The 23,328-nt window shown below is 45.4% G+C and overlaps 1 protein-coding gene across 1 annotated transcript in view; it reads right to left on the bottom strand.

Annotated features, from left to right (window-relative positions):
• Window positions 1-23,328, bottom strand: part of herc2 (HECT and RLD domain containing E3 ubiquitin protein ligase 2) — a 117,619-nt gene that overhangs the window by 20,612 nt on the left and 73,679 nt on the right. The window contains 25 exon segments of the mRNA XM_080832568.1: window positions 2,279-2,477; window positions 3,456-3,571; window positions 3,748-3,903; window positions 4,158-4,283; window positions 4,732-4,850; window positions 5,917-6,075; window positions 6,316-6,447; window positions 6,687-6,794; window positions 7,219-7,372; window positions 7,741-7,932; window positions 8,208-8,351; window positions 8,697-8,880; window positions 9,125-9,296; window positions 9,744-9,969; window positions 10,250-10,394; window positions 10,647-10,818; window positions 10,986-11,067; window positions 12,021-12,198; window positions 12,345-12,435; window positions 12,663-12,806; window positions 13,100-13,181; window positions 14,906-15,017; window positions 16,080-16,255; window positions 17,211-17,302; window positions 17,419-17,524. Of these exon segments, the coding sequence (XP_080688694.1) occupies window positions 2,279-2,477; window positions 3,456-3,571; window positions 3,748-3,903; window positions 4,158-4,283; window positions 4,732-4,850; window positions 5,917-6,075; window positions 6,316-6,447; window positions 6,687-6,794; window positions 7,219-7,372; window positions 7,741-7,932; window positions 8,208-8,351; window positions 8,697-8,880; window positions 9,125-9,296; window positions 9,744-9,969; window positions 10,250-10,394; window positions 10,647-10,818; window positions 10,986-11,067; window positions 12,021-12,198; window positions 12,345-12,435; window positions 12,663-12,806; window positions 13,100-13,181; window positions 14,906-15,017; window positions 16,080-16,255; window positions 17,211-17,302; window positions 17,419-17,524 (3,567 nt within the window).

Raw genomic sequence — 23,328 nt, 5'->3', positions numbered from 1 at the left:
GTCTCTATTCATGTGTGTGTTTTTGTACGTTGTGTGTGTTCTCTGTGTGTCTCTGTACGGTGTGTGTGTTCTCTGTGTGTCCTCTGTGTGTCTCTGTACGGTGTGTGTGTTCTCTGTGTGTCTCTGTACGGTGTGTGTGTTCTCTGTGTGTCTCTGTACGGTGTGTGTGTTCTCTGTGTGTGTTCTCTGTACGGTGTGTGTGTTCTCTGTGTGTCTCTGTACGGTGTGTGTGTTCTCTGTGTGTCTCTGTACGGTGTGTGTGTTCTCTGTGTGTCTCTGTACGGTGTGTGTGTTCTCTGTGTGTCTCTGAACGGTGTGTGTGTTCTCTGTGTGTGTTCTCTGTACGGTGTGTGTGTTCTCTGTGTGTCTCTGTACGGTGTGTGTGTTCTCTGTGTGTCTCTGTACAGTGTGTGTGTTCTCTGTGTGTGTGTGTTGTACGTTGTGTGTGTTCTCTGTGTGTCTCTGTACGTTGTGTGTGTTCTCTGTGTGTGTGTTCTGTACGGTGTAGGGATGTGCATCTCATCACTGAGGACGATGCAATACACATCTCGATGCACTGCCAACGATCCGATACATTCAAGATACATAAAAGCAGCTACTAATGCGATACGATACGATGCGATGCAGTGCGATTCGACACGATGCGATTTAACGAGATGCGATGCAAAATAATATAATTCTATGCAATTTAATATGGTACATAATGATTCATTTATTTGTCATACAACAAATCATTAACAAGGTCTCTGACAAAGTATAACATGTACCTATGTGTGTATGTGTGTGTTAGTGGTCTCTGAATGTCATTTTTTTTTTTACTATACCTGCCAGTCACAACACAGTTTTCTCCATCCTAAACCAGTGGATCAACTGCCTCACACACTAAATTTAACTAATTTGTCCTATTTTAAGGTTTTTCTTTAGGAATATGAGTTGATCCACATGATCAGGATGAAACAAAGCAAACTGTGCTGTGCTGTAACTATGTCACCAGTTGTGCTGAACACTCTTTCAGAGGGAACACTTGTTGCTGGGATGGACAGGTTGCTCTTTGCCAAGGCTGAAAGCATTGTTTTATAACTTTTGGCACAGTTCCTATCAGAACAAACCTCCCTCTTCCTTTTTGTGTGGGCTCCTGTCAAATTCTGTTTCATCTGCCTGGCCCTGACAAAAATCAGTATAATGGAGACTAGCTGCTAGATTTCCTTTTCCAATTTAAGGAAGATACAGGTAAATTCAAGTAACAAATAGAGAGTTTAGCTACGGTATATGGAGTATAATCCTACCTCTTCCTCTATCATCACCGCCTCTGCTATTATCTTAATGAACATCTTGTCTTGGTGCCGTGGTCTTCCAAGAAGGTCAGGTTTTTTGAAACGTGGATCAATCGCCAGAGTTGTGTCTGAACTCGTTCATAATGTTGGTGAACGTGAACTGAACGTAGGCTACTGTATTACTGCCTGATGAACGATACTGTGAACGTGTTCATTCTGGTGACTCTGAACGGCACGTTCACTCTTTTTAATTTCGTTCAATAAGGTAACAGATTTCTGGAGACTTCCAGTCAAAAAACACCGTTAACAGTAATTTATCCCACTGTCTTTGCCTGTGAGAGCACCGAAGTTGCACTTAATTAAGTTGCGTAGAGGCAGAGAGCGGTATTGCAGGCAGAGAGAGATTTTAGAAAATTATAGACTTCACGAGAATCGGCCATTGACAGCAGTGGAAGTGAAAGCGCGCTTAAGAAACAGTTAGAGAGGAAGAATCTATCTAAATATAAAATTATTGGTCTTATATTCAGATTGTACCGATGCAAAAATGTTAGAAACGATGCATCGCGATTCATTCCACATTGTATCCGGTGCACACTTTTTTGATCCGGGCAATCGCATCGTGAGCTTTTATGCCGGTGCATCGATGCGAACCAGTGAATCGTCCCATCCCTAGTACGGTGTGTGTGTTCTGTACGGTGTGTGTGTTCTCTGTACGTGTGTGTGTTCTCTGTGTGTCTCTGTAAGTGTGTGTGTTCTCTGTGTGTTCTGTACGTTGTGTGTGTTCTGTACGTTGTGTGTGTTCTGTACGGTGTGTGTGTTTTTGTACGTTGTGTGTGTTCTCTGTGTGTCTCTGTACGTTGTGTGTGCTCTCTGTGTGTGTTCTGTACGGTGTGTGTTCTCTGTGTGTGTTCTCTGTACAGTGTGTGTGTTCTCTGTGTGTCTCTGTACGGTGTGTGTGTTCTCTGTGTGACGATGTACGTCGCGTGTGTTTTCTCCGCGCCCACCTTGCCGTCGGCGGTGACGGCAAACAGGGTCTGCTCGCCCCCGATGAGCTGCACGGGCCGCAGGGTGGCCAGCGCCTCGGTGGGGGAGGGCACCTTCACCTTCGCCCCCTCGATGCCCCCCAGCTGCCCGCGGTGGTTGTGGCCCCAGCCGTAGATGGTGCCGCTACCCCCCGCCGAGAGCGTCCAGTCGTCCGGGCGCCTGTGGTGAAGGACATCATGTGGTCGTGACACACACCATCAACAGAGCATGCAGAGGGGAACTGTAGGGTTGTACTCCACTAACATGAATCTTCAACCATCATATAAGCAGTATTTCTCTCAGTTAGAGGAAAAAAACCTGTTTATTTACAGCACCAGAGTAGTAAGATGAGACCTATAGGATATTTACTTTACTAACATGAATCTTCAACCATCATAAGCAGTATTTCTCTCAGTTAGAGGATTAAAACCTGTTTATTTACAGCACCAGAGTAGTAAGATGAGACCAATAGGATATTTACTTTACTAACATGAATCTTCAACCATCATAAGCAGTATTTCTCTCAGTTAGAGGATTAAAACCTGTTTATTTACAGCACCAGAGTAGTAAGATGAGACCTATAGGATATTTACTTTACTAACATGAATCTTCAACCATCATAAGCAGTATTTCTCTCAGCTAGAGGATTAAAACCTGTTTATTTACAGCACCAGAGTAGGTTTATCTCAGTTAGAGGATAAAAACCTATTTGTTTACATCACCAGAGTAGGATGAGGAGACCTGTAGGGTGTTTACATCTACTGTCTTCAGTAAGAGGACACTTTTACTGTTTTGCTGCCTGTTAGAGGTTTAAACCCACAGTAAACCCATAACCAGTGGAACAGTCAGTGTGGGCTATTGAGGACCCTACCTGTTCATCCACTGGTCACACACACACACACACACACACACCCCCTCCCAGTTCATCCACTGGACCAGCTGTTCGTCCTGCTCTCTCCTGAACATGACCCTACCTGTTCATCCACTGGACACACACACACACACACACACACACACACACACACACACACACACACACACACACACACACACACACACACACACACACACACACACACACACACACACACACACACACACACACACACACACACACACACACACACACACACACACACACACACACACACACACTACCTGTTCATCCACTGGACCAGTTGTTCGTCCTGCTCTCTCTTGAACATGTCGTGGTTCTCGTGGAGGTTGTTCATGCTCTCATGGTCCGCCATCAGCTCACGGACCTTCTTAGACACCTAGTGGTAGTTCAGAGCATGACATGTAATGAATCAGACTATATAGTATATGATAATGTTAGAAAACTGCCATCCTCCTAGGGTTGAATGGTAGGACATTCATGTTTTTATCTCTATGTAAGTAAAAATTCAATCAATTACATTTTTTAATTTCTAATTTTTAAAGCGGCATCTACCTCGTCGAGGAAGGGGCGTGGCAGAGGGGTCCTCTTGTCCAGGGCCACGGCTACTCTGGAGGCGGTGCAGTAGCGGCGGAACCACGCCCACTTGTGTGTCTCCGCACAGCAGGGCAGAGTGTCCAGCTCCAGGTCACAGGCCAGGGCCACAAGCACCTACACACACACACACACACACGCACATGCACATGCACACACACACACACAGACACAGACACACGCACACGCACACACACACACACGACGGGAAAAGATTTGCGATAAAACAAAAACGAAAATAGACACAGACACACACACCCTTAGAATATGCAACTTCACATACAAATGGCCACTTCTACTTTATACCCTCAAGAAAGGAGATACAGAACACACACACACACACACACACACACACACACACACACACACACCTTGAAGAAAGGACTGTGGAGCAGCTGTTTCCCTCCTCTAACGACGGGGTCCTCATACTCATACTGCCGCTGCAGAGCCTCAGGAAGGCCCTTCACAAGGGCGGCCAGCGCACTGCCTGTAAAACTCTGTCACAGACACATCAGGGAGAAGAAGAATTAGCAGTAGCTTCAGTAGTCACAGATTACACTTTTACCCATTGGGATTATGAATGGATATGTGTACCTTGCAACCCAAAACAATTCCAGATAAAATGAGTACACAAATGATGTGGACCTCAAAACATCACAAGGCCCTCTGACTCGAGCCATGAGCACATTTTTTGTATTTTATTTTTTTATTATTTCTTTTAATTATATAATTTTGTATTATTATTTCTTTCTTTCTTTCTTTTATTTCCATATCAATCTGTCATGCCATGCCAAGGGACAACGGATGAAAACTAGCTCACTAGGCTAATCCCGGTGCATTTACATTTACTGGGAAATGTTTATCAATGTACACTGTCCCTTTTCAAATAAACGCATAAACAACAACATCCCTGAGCTCCTGTCAGGGCTGGAGAGGGGAACTGACCATAGGGCGAGCCTCTCCCTCGCTGTCCCCGAGCAGCCGGTTGATGTTGATGGACTGGCCGTACTCCGTGGTCAGCAGCTTACGGAGCCTCTGCAGGGCCCACATCCGGTGACCAGCGGCTGGAGAGAGAGACACGCAGTTCATTACGGAGATGCAGACGCCATGTAACCACTCGTACGACTACTCATGTTAATGTATATATCAGTACACAGAACCATGTAACTACTCATGTTAATGTAGCGTACTACATAGAACCATGTAACTACTCATGTTAATGTAGCGTACTACACAGAACCATGTAACTACTCATGTTAATGTAGAGCACTACACTGAACCATGTAACTACTCATGTTAATGTAGAGTACTACACTGAACCATGTAACTACTCATGTTAATGTAGATTACTACACAGAACCATGTAACTACTCATGTTAATGTAGATTACTACACTGAACCATGTAACTACTCATGTTAATGTAGATTACTACACTGAACCATGTAACTACTCATGCTAATGTAGCGTACTACACAGAACCATGTAACTACTCATGTTAATGTAGAGCACTACACTGAACCATGTAACTACTCATGTTAATGTAGAGTACTACACTGAACCATGTAACTACTCATGTTAATGTAGATTACTACACTGAACCATGTTACTACTCATGTTAATGTAGAGTACTACACTGAACCATGTAACTACTCATGTTAATGTAGAGTACTACACTGAACCATGTAACTACTCGCACAACTACTCATGTTAATGTATATCAGTACACAAAACCATGTAACTACTCATACAGCCACTCATATTAATGTCCTACACAGAGCGACTGGGACGTCTTTTTTGGTGTGGATCTCTTTGAGCTGCATCTATGTATTCGCTTGTTCTGTATTAGCTAATCTACAATAACTCAGTTGTCCACCTTTAGAGGGGGGGGAAGTCACATGATCTGAAGTCTAAGCCCCAGAGCTTAAAGTTTTGCTGTAATGCGATGCGTGTAAATCCCAAGAGCGGAGGACGTTGGAATGGGGTGGTGAGGGTGTAAACCTGTTTCGGTTAAGCCTCGCCGTGGCACCACACTCACCCAGGGCACTGAGCCCCACACTTACCAAGGAGCCCCACACTCACCCAGGGCACTGGGCTCCACACTCACCCAGGGCACTGGGCTCAACACTCACCCAGGGCGCTGAGCTGCGCACAGGCAGCCAGGGAGGCGGCCAGCCGCGGCACGATGCTCCGGTTGGAGGTGAAGTTGAGGCGGAAGTCCAGCAGGCAGGTGACCAGGTCCATGGAGGGGCAGGATAGGATGCAGCGGTCGGACAGCAGGTCTTTAGGACCTGGGAGCAAACAGGTTTGTGAGCGGGAGATGGTGGAGGTTCAGAAAATATGTATTGACAGTTAGGCACATGACTGTCTCTGCATGGGTGTGTCTTCTGCGGGGAGATAAAGAGAGAGAGGGAGATAAAGAGAGAGGAACAAGTGAGAGAGACACAGAGAGAGAGAGAGACAGACAGAGAGAGAGATAGAGAGAGAGAGTGTGTGAGTTTGTTTTGTGCACACTCAAGTGTGTGTCCTACCAGCTGCAGGCATGATGGGATAAACGGTGAAGCGCCAGCCCCATCCGTTGACCGAGCCGTCACTGGTGAACTTCCACTTCAGCTCGTCCCCTGGGATACGCAGCTCGCTGGACCAGTCAGACCACTCACGTCCTGGGGCACATACATCCACAGAGGACACAGTAGCGTTAGCGTTAACCACACACACACACACACACACACACACACACACACACACACACACACACACACACACACACACACACACACACACACACACACACACACACACACACACACACACACACACACACACTTCTAAAAGGTTTCCCAGTCACATTCAAACCCTTGTCAAAAACCCTGGGGTAAAGACCAAAGATGGCTGCCGTCACCTGACCGGACTGAGACGATCCTATTGGCTCCATCCATAATGGTTAGAGGGTCGTGTCTTCTCTCTGTGGAGCACTGTCTGTCGAACTCCACCCTCAACCCCTCAGCACCTACAGATACAGAGACAATCAAGTAAAGGCCACGTAACCACACATGCTTCATTGGTGTTCATTACTGAAGAAAGACAAGTGACTTTGTGCAGTGTGCAATGAAATGCAGGAGACACCATCATCATAAATGTTGGGGTTAACGTTCATGGTTGTTTAATAGAAACCCTTGATCCACCAGAGAATGTGCTTGAATCCTAGAGAGTACATTGTTGTTTTTGATTTGTGCATGTGAGAGTGCAGAGTTTGAATGTATATGTGTGTGTGTGTGTGTGTGTGTGTGAGAATGTACATGTGTGTGTGTGTGTGTGTTTCAATGTACGTGTGTGTGTTTGGTATGCATGTGTGTGTTTGGAATGCGTGTGTGTTTGTGTGTGTGTGTGTGTGTGTGTGTGTGTGTGTGTGTGTGTGTGTGTGTGTGTGTGACCTGGGATCTTGACGGTGCCACTGGTGGAGGTGTCGTCGGTGTAGGGGTGACTGCTCTCCACCACCACGGGCTGGGAGGACAGACGGCCGCTCTGGGAGTCAGTGGCCACATCCTCCAACTCCGTCACACACAACTCCAGCAGCATATCTGCCACCTGCAGTTCAACACACAGACACAGACACAGACACAGACACAGACACACACAAACTGTAAGCACAGCGCATAAGTACATACTATATTAAGTATTAAAAGAACACTGGTGAGAGGGAAAGGGAAAGATAAGGAAGGATCAAGAAAGGCATAAGTGAAAAAGAAAGGCACAATAAAGAAAGACAAAAATAACAGAAACTATACATCGACAACTAGAAATAATGAGACAAGGAAGGAGAAAAGGCAGAGACCCAAAAAGAGAAAATGAAAGAAAGAAAGAAAGAAAGAAAGAAAAAGAAATGAAGGACAAAAGAAGAAAAAAAGTACAGAATGTGAAACATGCCCACTGGACTGAAAGCCAGCGCCACACACCTGTGGGTAGGCGGTGCCCATGCCCGACAGCACGGCGGAGAGCACCTCCCGGCCCCGGTCCCCGGCACGCACAGACACGGCCAGCTTCAGCAGGTCCACCAGCACACGTGTGTCGTCTGGCACCAACAGACTGGTGAACTCGTCCAGGTACTGAGGCTCTGGGCCCACAACTTTACTCTGGCTCTCAGAGTCCTGAGGACACACATACAGGGACACACACAAACACACACACTCACACACACGGACGGTCACACACACACACGGACACACACACACACAAACACACACACACACACACACACACAAACACACAAACACATTAGAATCACAATGACTCAAGAACAAAGCAAGTTTATTATTACCTTAACTCATAAGCTAACCGTTAACTCTTTTATTACTACAAAACAGTCACACCACATATCTATATCTGTACTATAGTAAACAACAAAGCTCCTGTGTGCTCCGACCTCTTTGGTTTTGGTCATGGTCTCGGCGATAATGGTCGCGGCCCCGGGGTCATCAGTCACGGGGATAAACGGACGGCAGGAGGCCGACGCGGCAGAGGGGGTGACGGCAGACGAGGGGGTGACCGCGTCCTCAGAGGAGGTCACCTGACAACAACAACCCATAGCATTGGTCAGAGGATCACACAAGTGTGGTACACTTCATCTGAAGGCCTTCTCTCTCTTTAAATCCATTCCTCTCCCCCTCTTACACTTACACACTGGCCAATGTTACATTTCTGGGCGAAAAACTAACCAACTAAAAAAAGAAATATGGATATTTGGATTTTTGATGAAGATAAATGAGTGCATTTAATATTTCTGTATGTTCAAATACTTTAAATACTACAATTGGGATAAGATTTACTAAGCAACAAAGCTCATCAATGTTGCCAAGCGTCCAGATACCACCACCACCACCCCCCACCCCCCTCTCCTCTTCCCTTCCCTTACGTCTGTCCTCTTGTCCTGCCAGGGGTTGGGGCTGACGCGCTCTTCTACCTCAGGGGGCAGTGGGGGACCCTCGGAGTCGGACGGGCTGGAGGCCGATGACATGTCAGAGGGAGGCACGGGCGAGCTGGACGGGCACTCCACCGGCATCATGCAGGCGGGCATCAAGGCACCGACCACTGCATCCCTGAGAGACGATAAACACACACAAACACACATGCACACACGCACACACGCGCACACACACACACACACACTGCTCAGGGGAGCAAAAAGGGCACTAGTCCTATCTCAACCCCAGGGGTAGGTAATTGCTCATGTGGCTTGAGCTGAAACAGGCCTGGCTGCCTGAGGTGTGTGTGTGTGTGTGTGTGTGTGTGTGTGTGTGTGTGTGTGTGTGTGGTGGTCAGGTGCTGTTTTCTGTGGCCTACCTGGCATACATGATCTGCAGGGCGGAGAGCACGTGAGAGAGGGCCTGCTGCTTGGCCAGGTTGCCGTCCAGCGAGAGCAGGATCTTGGCCAGCGAGGGCCGATTGCTCTTCACGCTGCCTGGACCGCTCAGCTTGTTGCTGGCACCCGATGGGTCGCTGTCTGATGCCACACCTGTGTGTGTGTGTGTGTGTGTGTGTGTGTGTGTGAAGAGGGGGAGAAAGAGGAATTCAGTCAGACTGTACACACACACATACACACACACACACACCACGAACACATATGCTGTGAGGAGTTCTTGCCAAATAGAAGTCATAAGGTCATGTTCAAAGAGCTGGAAAAAGATCAGGCAGTGATTTCTCTAACAAGTTCAGGTCACAGCACAGTCACACACACACACACACACACACTCGCATGCACGAACACACACACTCGGGTGCACGAACACACACACACACACACACACACACACACACACACACTCACACAAAATACACGGACACACACAAGTCCTTTCCAAACAGAAGCCATAAGGTCATGTTGAACTGGATCGAAACAGAAACAGCAAAACTGTGTCCCTTCGTAAAAACCCTCTCAGTGACTGATGTCTACCTCTCTCACCCAGGTATGACGCTCCTAGCGAGTCTCTGGCCGTCTGGAAGAGCACAGGCTCGTGCACGGAGGGCGTGGTGACGTCCACGGTGGTCCAGGACACGCTGTGTGAGGAGCCGCAGGCCACGCGCGTGATCTTCTGGCCCTCCAGGCCCTGCACCAGCGTGGGCTTACGGTTGACCGTGGTGGTGCCGTTCCCCTGCTGGCCGTGGTCGTTGTCCCCCCACGCGAACACCTGCAGGAGAGGCCGGAAAGCTGCTCAACATCGTGGGCTAACATGCTTAAGCTTGTGACCGCACAAACTCAAGAGGGGCAACCAAAAGTCCACAGCAATTTGGCGTAGTGTTTTATGAGAACCAGCAAAGGTCATGATTTATTTCTTCATGTTGTGTAACAGTAATACCCGTAACAGTCAGTCAGCCACTCCCAGAGATGCCTCGTTACCTTGGCAAATCAAAACAATGACTGCAAACCAAAAACCAACGCACCTTGTCTGAATGCGTAGGTTTGTTTACCTGTCCGGTTTCTGTGACGGCCAGGCAGTGCAGCGCCCCCACGGCCACGTGGACAATCTTCTTCCCCCTCAGACCTTCAACCATCTGGGGCTTTCGCACGTGGACGTCAGTGCCATGGCCCAGCCTGAAGTAGTCTCCCTTACCCCTGGTCAGAGAGAGACACAGACACACAAGATTTTAAAAGATGCTTTTTAAATTGAATTCAATATACCTGGGATGACATTTTTAGAATGACACATTCTACATGCAAACATATATTTTATTTTCTAGATTATTTTTTCAAATATTTAATTTTGTCTTGCCATCATTTTGTACTTGTATCTAACTGTATCAAGCATTGGGCTCTGAACAGAAATTAGGTCATACCTCACTGATCTACTCAAGAGGTTTTATTTACCATGTCCAGACGACTCCTGACTTGGTGAGGGCGAGGGAGAACTGGGCTCCACACTCGATCTGACACACGCCCTGTCCGTTCAGCCTCTCGATATTCTGGGGGATGTTGCAGCCTTCGCTGCCCCCTCTGCCTAGCTTCCCAAAGTCTCCATCGCCCCAGGAGAACACCAGGCCTGTGGACACACACACAAACACAAACACAAACACACACACACACACACACACACACACACACACACACACACACACACACACACACACACACACACACACACGTTGTTGTTATGTAAGATTATAACCAGAAGCAGAGATGATGGATAAAGTAGGACAATGACTGTACCTTCATCGGTAAGGGCGAGGGTCTGAGCATCCCGACTTCCACACGCCACCTGAACCACACGATGGCCCAGTAGCACCTTCACCTGCACAGAAAAAGAATGCACAATCTTTCTACTTAATGTGTAAACACCCTCAACCTTCACCTGTAAATACTGATCATGTATCTGTCTGTACACTGAAGGATAACATTTAGTATTTATAGTTATGCCAGTTCATATAAACGCAGACAGACAAAGAGTTAGTATTGATTGATAACACATAGATCAAATATCTATGCACTGTAGCAAATTGGTACTGTAGATTTCCCCACAGATCGCTAGTGTTACTGGGCAGAGTGGGGCACACAGTACTGGTGTTACTGGGCAGAGCTGGGCACACAGTACTGGTGTTACTGGGCAGAGCTGGGCACACAGTACTGGTGTTACTGGGCAGAGTGGGGCACACAGTACTGGTTTTAAAGGGCAGAGTGGCACACACAGTACTGGTGATACTGGGCAGAGTGGGGCACACAGTACTGGTGTTACTGGGCAGAGCTGGGCACACAGTACTGGTGTTACTGGGCAGAGATGGGCACACAGTACTGGTGTTACTGGGCAGAGTGGGGCACACAGTACTGGTTTTAAAGGGCAGAGTGGCACACACAGTACTGGTGATACTGGGCAGAGTGGGGCACACAGTACTGGTGTTACTGGGCAGAGTGGGGCACAGTACTGGTTTTAAAGGGCAGAGTGGCACACACAGTACTGGTGTTACTGGGCAGAGTGGCACACACAGTACTGGTGTTACTGGGCAGAGTGGCACACAGTACTGGGTTTTAAGGGCAGAGTGGTGCACACAAAGTACTGGTGTTACTGGACAGAGTGGCACACAGAGCACTGGGGTTACTGTGCAGAGTGGGGCACAGAGAGTAGTGGTGTTACTGGGCAGGCTGGCACACAGCACTGGTGTTACTGGGCAGAGTGGCACACAGTTCTGGTCCTACTGGGCAGAGTGGGGCACAGAGAGTAGTGGTGTTACTAGGCAGAGAGGTGCTTACCAGTTTGGGCCTGAGCTGGGTGGTGTTGTCCCCGTGGCCCAGGCGGCCGTACTCTCCCAGGCCCCAGCTGTACAGCTCCCCACTGGAGGTGATGGCCGCGCTGTGGGAGCTGCCGCAGGCAATGTCCCGGATACGCTTGGTCTTCAGGGCCTCGATCAGACGAGGCTTATCACAGTTCCTGAGGGAAAGAGGCAGGGAAAAAGTGAGAGAGGAGTAAGGATGGAGAGAAAGAGAGAGGGGTAAAGAGAGAGAGAGAGAGAGAGAAAGGTAGAGAAGGAAAGAATAAGAGGTAGATTGATTGAGCAAGTAAAGGTGTGATCTTACATCCTACTGAAGTGGCCCAGTTTGCCATCGTCTCCTTCACCCCAGGAGAACACCTTTCCATCCACTGTCAGAGCCATGGCATGACGCCCACCTACACACACACACACACACACACACACACACACACACACACACACACACACACACACACACACACACACACACACACACACACACACACACACACACGTTAAGAAAAAGGAAAATGCTGGCAAATGTGCATTTTCTTCAACAGTCCAGCAAGCCAGTACTGCCAAAGCAACAGGGCACTAGTCAGGCGTCTGTGTTAGTAGACGCGTCTGCATTGGCAATGCCCACCTGAGTGCACTGCCACCTTCTTGACCACGTAGTTGCTGAGGGCCGTAATCTGCCTTGGGATGGGGATGGTCCCGCTGGAGAGGCCCAGGCCCAGTCTGCCATTGGTGGCCTCGCCGCACGCATACACCTTCCCCTCCGCAGTCACTGCAACACATCAACACCCAGTCAATACTCAGTCATCGTACTACTACTACTCACTACTACCACTACCACTACCACTACTACTGCTGCTACCTACTACGACACTGTTCAGGTCTGTTCAATGTTTCATTATATTTCATGTCAATGTTAAGTTTTGGCGTGCAGCGTATCAGTGTTACACATCACAATGACGCATATTAAAAACAAGTCTCTAAAGAATCAATTTCTGAATATAACATGCAGAGAGTGTGTGTGTTGACGTGTGTGTGTGTGTGTGTTGTGATGATCACACTCACCAGCAAACAGGCTTTTGGAGCCTCCGGCCACCTGCACCACGTTCAGAGCGGAGAGCGTCTCAGAGAAGGACGGGACTTTGATCTGGAAGGAGCAACATGGGAGCGAGTTGGCCACGGAAGGAGAACAACAACAAGGAGCATAAAGGACAACACAAAACAGGATACAGGATAGGGAAGGGACAGAACAAATGAACACGCTGTCAACATCTATTCATCCTTTCCTGCATTCAGCTTATTTGTGTGTTCCAACACAAAAAGGAGTTGGACAGCTCAGTTTTTCATCAAGCAGCTTTTTTTGTTTTCGTACGGATACCGCCGGCCAATTCTGTCTGGTCCACTGGCTCCGTCCTCAGGCAGGGGAGCCAAAACAAATAAATGTGGGCACAATTGTGCATTATTGTTTATACCGTCCTCACAAGGGCCAGAAAGATAACGGATCTGCTGTTGGGTTGGGTGAGATAATTACCAGTTTTTGGTGCTGTTAACATTCAGTCGATTGCGTGGAGGTGTCACACAAAGTCTGGTGTCCACCATAGTGTTCAAAATAAAGGATCAGTCCCAAATCAGTCTGGCACACCAGTCTCATAAAATACACCTCACCAGGGGTGTCAAACCCCAATACACAGAGGGCCAAAATCTTGTCCCTTTCCCATCAGCTGTTTCCCATCAGCTGCAGATTGGTGGCAACATTCACAATCAGCAACGGTGTTTCTGCTCAGGCTCACATTCAAAAAGGCTCAGGCTCACATTTATATGATACGATGGGCACACGATGTTGCAAACTTTTATCATGCAGTTCTTTACAAATTGTCTCTCGGTAAAGGGTCGGGCTGCTTTAGCGATCTAAAGGGCAAGCGATCTCCGCTACTACAATAACGCTTGCCTTCACAGCAGCGTCACTTTGTCATTTTTGGCTTTTACGTACACAGTCTGCTGTGACACTGCTTTTACAGCCACATCGGCTCCGCAGTCCGCACACAACACAAACAGGTTTGCCCTTTACATCGATAAAATATATTCTGCCTCCCACCTCTCTTGAAAACTCCTGTCCACCTTTCGTTTGGCTGAAATACTGTATCACAAATAAGTTAAAGGAGGTTCAATTCAAAATTCTAAATAAACTTTATCCAGTCAATGTCAATATAACTTAATATACTGACATAAGCTCTGCTTGTTACTTTTATTACAACACAGATTAAACAAATGTTGCATCTTTTTTTTGAGTGTGAGAAGACAAAAACATTTCTTAATGACTTAAATAATCATCTTTTTGAATTATCGCATTGCATTCCCCTACTATTGCATTCCCCTTCTCTTTTATTATGAGAACCCTGTGAACTACCCTTTAGAATTTGTCTTAATTTGCAATCAAAAACAAAAAACAAAAACAAAAATGTCTTTAAGCTAGAAATGGACTTGCTTCTGAATCCTTTTTGTTTGGTCAAAAATAAACCAAAAAATGTATAGACTCTCATGTCTCCTCCACACATTTATTTCTTCTTGTTTTGTGATTATGTTTTTTTTCCCCCTCTGTTGTTGTCATTGGCTTACATCTCACAGCAAGTTCTGTTTAAATCACAAAAATGATCAAATTCATCTGACTCTGCAGAGTATCTGTATCCACTGTTGAACACATTCTGGTATGAAGGTTTGGTCAGATAATACACAGAAATGTTTTGATGAAAAAACCTTCTAATTGGCTGCCAGATTAAGCAGTTGAGGTCCATAAAAACCCAAAGCATGGCCTCACAGTCTTCACAGCCAGATCAGAATCAACCACGCACACACCCACAGCCCAGAACTCACCTTTGACCCTTTGAGCCCTCCGAGCTGGTCCTTATCGTTGAGGCCCCACACAAACACTTTGGTCCTGATGGTGGCGGCCGACTCCAGGCACGATGACCTTTTCCTGGCCAGACTGAAGAAGGAGGAGGAGAGACGAGGAGAGGAGGGGCAGACAGGTCAGAAGGGCTTATGAAAGAGAGCATAATGAGGAAGACAGCCGAGGGTTCGGAGAGGGGGGCCTCCTGATCCTGCCGCCTCTCATTCCAAAACCATTTATTCCACTCCATCTCTTCCTCCCCTTGCCCCTTTTTTCCTTCACTCTCGCTTTCTGTCTCTTCACCCTTCTCTCCCTCCATCTCTTTGCATTTCTCCCTCTCTGTCTCAAAGCTCCAGTGGACTACTAATGAGAACTGATGCTAATTTTAGCCGCTGGCCTATTGGACTGACCTGTGCCGCTGTGAGCAGAAAGCCTCCACTTGACCCGGTATCGGCGCAATGACACCGCTGTAATGGCCTGGCCAAGACCACAATGGTGTCTGTGTGTGTGTGTGTGTGTGTGTGTGTGTGTGTGTGTGTGTGTGTGTGTGTGTGTGTGTGTGGTGTGTGTGTGTGTGTGTGTGTGTGTGTGTGTGGTGTGTGAGGTCGGTGTGTGTGTGTGTGTGTATGTGTGTGTATCAGGAGTGAATCACCAGGGGGGACGTTAATCCAGCTGAGGCTAGAGATGTTCCTCAGATGCGTCCCAGCACGACACGGCCTAAAGCCTCTCTGATCTGCCCTGATTAAGAGGCTGTGAGAGTCTCTCGGATTGTGTGTGTGCGTGGTAGTGTATTGACTGATGACAATCAGAGACACACACACACTCAACACACCCTCTCTCCCTCTCCATCGTCAGACCGAAGACTTTCATCCACTCAACCTGATTTGCATTATAATGGAACTCCTCCTGGCTGGCACACTACTGTCAGAGCTGCCAGACATGTACCATAAGCAGCTATCAGCAGACACACAAAGAGACAGATACAATGTTACAGTGAGTGAACACACACACACACACACACACACACACAAACACACAGGTGTGCAAGAGACACACGCAGATGCAGATACACCTACACACACACACACACACACACACACACACACACACACACACACACACACACACACACACACACACACACACACACACACACACCTCCCAGTGGCCGTCTTGTCATCCTCCTCTTCTTCGTTGTCAGACGCCAGGAAGGGAACGGTGGCCAGGTCCTCGTCCTCCGCACGGATGCGCCCCACAATGGCCAGGCCGTGGATCTTACAGTCGATCCCAGAGCTCCGGCACTGCTTTATGGCTATCTCTATGTACCTGTGGAACTACACACACACACATGTTCACACACGCACACAGAAACAGACACACACACACACACACACACAGTCAACACCTGGAAACACTGCACTGAATTTGGACCTAAACTGATAAACCCAACTAGCATGGTGGCAGTTTCTGTCTTCATACTACCAAAGCAACACCTGACACACGACGTTCTCATAATCAGTGCCATTCATATCTATTATACTGTGACTTACAGCAATCCAGTATAGGGCCAATGATTTTCCGCGATAACGGAAAACGGACAGAATTCGTGGAATGAACCATTTGAAACGGAATTGCAACATTTCAAACGGAAACATCATTTTGTGCATCCAAATCACCCAAAACCCCCTTTAATTTACCCTGTAAGACTGAATTTTTTTCAAATAAACACAACAACGATCGCAACGATGAACAAACATTAATTGAAGACCAAAAGCAGTCAGGAAATGTCATGTCTGCACTGAACTCTGCTCCGGCCACGCCCACCTTTTCAACGGTTGACACACACACACACACACACACACACACACACCTTGCTACAGCCACATTCATTCACATTCATTTGCTCGTCTTCCCAATCTCTTTAAAATTTTTTTTTTTAAGTTTTCTGTTCTGTTGATGGCTGGCAAACAACAATCTAAGAAGGGCACGTATTATTCACTCATTTTAAGCCATCAATCTACCTCAGGGTGAACAAAATGAGCTGAAACAGAATTCACCAAAAGTGATACTGAAAATGCATTTTTTTAAACGGAAAATCATTGGCCCTACCAGTAGCAGTGAATGATATTTGGCATTCATACTTATAGTAGTAATATTGTATAATTTATAACATGATCGATCGATAGATAGATATAAAGTTATCATGTCTGTCTGCGTTGTGACTGTCTCTGGATACTGATGTGTTTCAGAGCGCATAAGTATGATAGACACATTATCTCCAGGCCTCACCTCAGTGCAGTCGTTGAGCAGTGCAACGGTGGTGTCAGTGGAGTTGATGTTGATGGTCTTCAGCTCGATCAGGTTATTCAACGAGCTGCCACCTGGGAGAACAGCAGCACAGGACAGTGAACCAACTCATGTAAATGTAGGACACACACACACACACACACACACGCACACACGCACACACACACAGGTGTGTGTTAGGAGCGCTCACCGGAGACGACAACGAGGGAGGGCATGTAGCTGCTGTCGGCAGGGTCCACCGTCATCTTGAGCCTGTGCACCAGCACGTCAGGGAACAGCTCCAGTCGGATCCAGTGCTGGAGGGCGACACCAAGCACACACCACAGCATCAGCACCAGACACCAAGCACACACCACAGCACACACCCCACCATCAGCACACACCCCTGCATCAGCACCAGACACCAAGCACACACACCACAGCATCAGCACCAGACACCGCAGCATCAGCACCAGACACCAAGCACACACCACAGCACACACCCCACCATCAGCACACACCACAGCATCAGCACCAGACACTGCAGCATCAGCACCAGACACCAAGCACACACACATCAGCACCAGCATCAGCACACACCACAGCATCAGCACCAGACACCAGCATCAGCACACACCACAGCATCATCACCAGACACCAGCATCAGCACACACCACAGCATCAGCACCAGACACCAGCATCAGCACACACCACAGCTTTAGCACCAGACACCACAGCATCAGCACACACCACATCATCAGCAACGGACACCAAGCACACACCCCAGCATCAGCAACGGTCACTGGTCACCTTCATGTCATGTGTGATTTACTGCTTTTATGAAATAATCTAGGGTTAAAAGGCATATAAAACTAAAAGAATTTAAGAAATGTATCACTTCGGGCCCTCAAAGCTTACTGGGTTGGACACAGTGGCTTGCACAAGTAGTCAACCCTCCTGAAAGACATCTCCATTTTCTTGTTTACAAAATATACTTTCACATGTTTCTTTGTGAAAACTTGACACAAACTAAAAACTGAAATATTCTGCTTGCATTAGTAATCAGCCCCCATTCACAAATAGTGTGTAGAGACCCCTTTTGCTGCAACAACAGTCTCTTTTTTAAAATTGTATCTTTATTGAGGCCAACAGGTTTCAAACATCGTAGGATATTTTTCCTTTTACATAGTTTCTCTTATGATTTACAGGTGCCTGATATATAGGGAAAACAAAACACAATAAAAAGGAAAGAAAACCAAATACAAAAATATAACTACAAGGATTTTTTTTATTTTTTTTATTTTAACAATAAGAACAGTTCAGACAAGGGGGAGTTTCACTATGCCTCTCTGAGAGATTAAATAATAATAAAAAAGGACAAGCATATACTGTATATATAGATACAGCCGCGGAAAAAATTAAGAGACCACTTCAAAATTATCAGTTTCTCTGGTTTTACTATTTACAACGTTGTACTTTGCCTGGCTGAGGTTTGTAAAAGACCATAAGGATTGAACCAAAGCTGACTGGAGGTCCCTAAGTTCGTCTTCTCTAATGAGTCCAATTTCACAGTAGGTGCAAGACTCTGTGGCTTGTAGGCCTCTCCAGGTCTCAGTCTAACCATCAGACGACCATGTGTTGGGCAAAGCTGAAAATTGGACTCATCAGAGAAGACGAACTTAGGGACCTCCAGTCAGCTTTGGCTCAATCCTTATGGTCTTTTACAAACCTCAGCCAGGCAAAGTACAACGTTGTCCCGGAAGAAAAACTTGCTTCCTTTTGCTCTGACAATGTTCCCCAACTCTGAGAAGTGTTTTTTCCAGCAGGGCAATGCTCCATGCCACACAGCCAGGCCAGTAAAGGTGTGGATGGAGTACCACCAGATCAGGACCCTGTCATTGCCAGCCCAATTTCGAGACCTGAATCCCATAAAAAAACCTCTGAAATGTGATCAAGAGGAAGATGGATGGTCACAAGCCATGAAAAGAAGCCGAGCTGCTTGAATTATTGCACCAGGAGTAGCATAAAGTCACCCGACGGCAATGTGAAAGACTGGTGGAGAGCATGCCAAGACACATGAAAGTTGTGATTTTAAATCAAGGTTATTCCACCAAATATTGATTTCTGAACTCTTCCTAAGTTAAAGCATTAGTATTGTGTAGTTTAAAAATGAATATGAGCTTGTTTTCTTTGCATTATTCGAGATCTGAAGACACTGCATCTTTTTTGCTATTTTGACCAATTGTCATTTTTCTGCAAATAAATGATCTAAATGACAATATTTTTATTTGAAATTTGGTAGGAATGTTGCCAGTAGGTTATAGAATAAAACAGAAATGTACATTTTACTTTAACACATACCAATAAATAGTAAAACCAGAGAAACTGATAATTTTGAAGTGGTCTCTTAATTTTTTCCGCGGCTGTATATACAAATACAGCAAAAAAAAAAAAGAATGCTTCAGACAAAATCTGATTTTAAGCCTATATGTTCAATATACCCAGTCCATTTAGACCATATCCTAGAGAATGTGTCAGTCTGAATTCGGAGGGAGTAGGTTAACTTTTCCATTTTATATATAACATGAACCACCTCCAACCATTCGCCCTATGGTAGGAGAGTCTTGTCTTAACCACCTTCTTGAGATTGCTTTTTTGCTTGCCACCTGAAGTATAAGTAACTACATTTTATCTCTGTAATCCCATGAGTCAAATGAGATGTTTCCTATGTATAAAGTGTCAAACCTACATGGGATGATAACTTTAAAGATTGCTTCCAAGTGGAAGTGTATGTCTCGCCAGTATGAAGTTAGTACTGGGCAATCCCAGAAGATATGAAAATGATTGGCCTCATTTGCTCCACAGGCCCTCCAGCAGGCTGTACTAGGTATCTGGGTCCGTTGTTGTAGTGGTGTTATAAAAAATCTGGACAAATTTTTCCAGCTATATTCTCGCCAAGTATTTGAGGATGTTGTTCTCCATTGTAGTCTGCATAAGCATTCCCAATCTTCTTCAGATATTAAAAGACCACCTTCCTTTTCCCATTTCTCCTTAATATATAGAGTGTTGTCTGGACTGGCTTGGCGCAACCCTTGATATATTCTAGACACAATCTTCTTGCATATTGAATAATTGATTGCTCCTTTGAGCACTTCCAAAATACCTGTCTTTTGCTCTTCTATTGCTCTGGTTATATTTACCTGAAAGTAGTGTCTAACCTGGAGATACCTATAGAAATCTTGGCGTTGTAGTCCATGCTATTGTTGCAACAATTCAAAGCTCTTAAGCGTTCCTTTATTTACAAAGCTGTAGTAAGTCGTAAGCCCCCCATTGATCCAAGTCTTAAATCTGGAGTCCAGACTATTAGGAGAGAAATCTGTGTCAAAAGCACACCATCTTAGTATTTTTAGTGTATTTTCCAAATCACAGAGTTTTATTGTCTTCTGCCATGTTTTCAAAGTGGTGTTAATCCAGGGGTTGTTTTTAACTATCATGTTGTTCATTAATCTATTGTCTGCCATAACAGCTGCTAAAGGAATCTGATGGGACATATTGCTCTCTATATCTTTCCATCTCGCAGAATATGATGGGTTGCACTATGGAATCAGATCAATGCCATAAATATTTTGTAATCTGTAATATAGATTTTGTATATGTAACATAGATTTAGTATCTGTGAAACCATCTACACTTTCAAAACCTATCTTCACTTTCAAAATGTATTTACAGATACAGATTTCAAATAAGAAATGTATCTACACTTTCAAAAACTATCTACACTTTCAAAAACTATTTACACTTTCAAAAACTATCTTCACTTTCAAAATCTATTTGCAGATACGGATTTCAGTTACGCATTACGGATAGGGATACGGATTTCTGTTACGAATTACAAAATCTTTTTGGCACTGTCTTTACTGCCTTTCTAAAGAGCCAATCAGCGCTTTTGGCAGATTTTCTAAAGCGCCAATCAACACATTGTATCCTCTACTGACTAGCCAATCAGCGCTAGCTTGCTGGCAACTGCTGCTGGCCCGCTCATTATTCAATAGTTATAACCTAAATCTGCCACCGCTCTGCCTAGGGAGAGATCTGGGGTCTCCCCCGCACGGTTTGAATACAATTCGGTGTACGAACACCGTGGGGGAAGTTAAACAAGCATGCCTTATGTCTGGCCCAAAGGGCTGATGAACACCTGTACTATTTAGTTAATCTTAGGCTCTGGCGATTCAGAGATCGCTTGGCTGCAGAACGCATTGTAACTAAGAAATTGGTCTCATATATCTCTTCCACTGAGACGCAAGAAAACTCGCTTCCACACAAAATACACAATAAAACGTTTTCAAGGACTTCAGAAAAGGGTTACAAATAGCCTACCCCAAAGTGCCATGAAAAGAAACGAAAATGACATTACTAGGTGGTTTTGAAATCAGGCTGGTCATTATCCAGCTGTTGAGGATGCATATGCACTTAACGGTATACCCCCACCATCACTTTGCATGTGTCTGGAGAACAAGACAATAGCAGTCTGTCTGCTAAATGTTCTCATCGTGATAATGGGTCATATGAATACTGTTCATTGTTAACTTAATTAAATGTGAATAGGAGATCGGTCACGAAAATGCTCACGTTGGCTTTCGTTAGCTACCAAAGCAGATCCTAATATCTTCCATACAACAACAAGGATCTTTGAAACAGGTTTAACGAAGTGTGGAGTGAAAACCACTGACTATGATTGTGCGTTTTACAATGACTTTATTAACAACTCCAAATATAGGACTTCTTACTTGTGCCATTTCTCGGTCTCTGATCCATGACTGCTGCATACACCGTTTCACTCAACTTTCCCAGTTACCAGCAAGCTAGCGCCGCTGATTGGCTAGTCAGTACAGGATACAATGTGTTGATTGGCGCTTTAGAAAATCTGCCAAAAGCGCTGATTGGCTCTTTAGAAAGGAAGTAAAGACAGTGCCAAAAAGATTTTGTAATTCGTAACAGAAATCCGTAACTCGTACTTGAAATCCGTATCCGTCTCCGTATCCGTAATGCGTAACTGAAATCCGTAACTGAAATCCATATCTGCAGATAGATTTTGAAAGTGAAGATAGTTTTTGTAAGTGTAGATAGTTTTTGAAAGTGTAGATACATTTCGTATTTGAAATCCGTATCTGTAGATAGGTTTTGAAAGTGTAGATGGTTTCACAGATACAAAATCTATATTACAGATTACAAAATGTTTAAGGCATTGATCTGATTCCATATTGCACCAGCATACCAGAGGTCTTAATTGGGCTGCATAGTTAGTCACGCAGACAAGGAAGGCCTAGTCCACCACAATCTTTGTGTAACTGGAGAGTTGTATACCTAATCCTAGGTTTCTTACTTTGCCACAGAAATCTTGATATCATTTTATCCCATTCGATAAATTGTTTCATGGGTATTTCCACTGGGAGACTTTGGAAAAGGTATAACAATCTCGGCAGCACATTCATTTTTATAGATTCTACTCTGAAATGATGGCTTAAGAATGGAATGAGGCTCCATCTCTGTATGTCAGATTTAATGTTATTGTTTAATGGCCCGTAATTCAAGGTGGAGAGTTTTGAAATATCTTTTGGGAGATCAAGGTATCGTATATGATCTGCCTCCCATGTCAGTTGGTACTTCTCTCTCAAGGAACTAGGTGGATCATAATTAAAAGTAAGCACTTGTGTCTTTTGAACATTTAGTTTATATCCTGATAGAGCACCATATTTTTCTAAAACAGTCATTAGTTTAAGGAATGTCAGAGTAGGCTGTGTTAGGTAGACTAATACATCATCAGCGAATAATGCTAGTTTGTGTTCCTCAAAATGTATATTTAATCCTTTAATTTCACAATTCTGTCGTATCCATTGGCTGAGAGGTTCAATAAATAATGCAAAAAGCAGGGGTGAGGCTGGACATCCCTGTCTTGTTCCACGTTCCAAGGTGAATGCCTTTGAAAGGGCACCATTAACTTTAATCCTGGCAGAAGGACTGTCATAAAGGGCTTGAAATGTGTCAATGATAGATTTATGAAAGCCAAACTTTTCTAATACTTTATAGAGAAAAGTCCATCTGACAGAATCGAAGGCCTTTT

This window comes from Sprattus sprattus (assembly GCF_963457725.1).
Source record: "Sprattus sprattus genome assembly, chromosome: 2".
Lineage (NCBI taxonomy): Eukaryota > Metazoa > Chordata > Actinopteri > Clupeiformes > Clupeidae > Sprattus > Sprattus sprattus.
The sequence above is the reverse complement of the archived record's forward strand: the minus strand, read 5'-3'. Positions and strand labels throughout refer to the sequence as shown.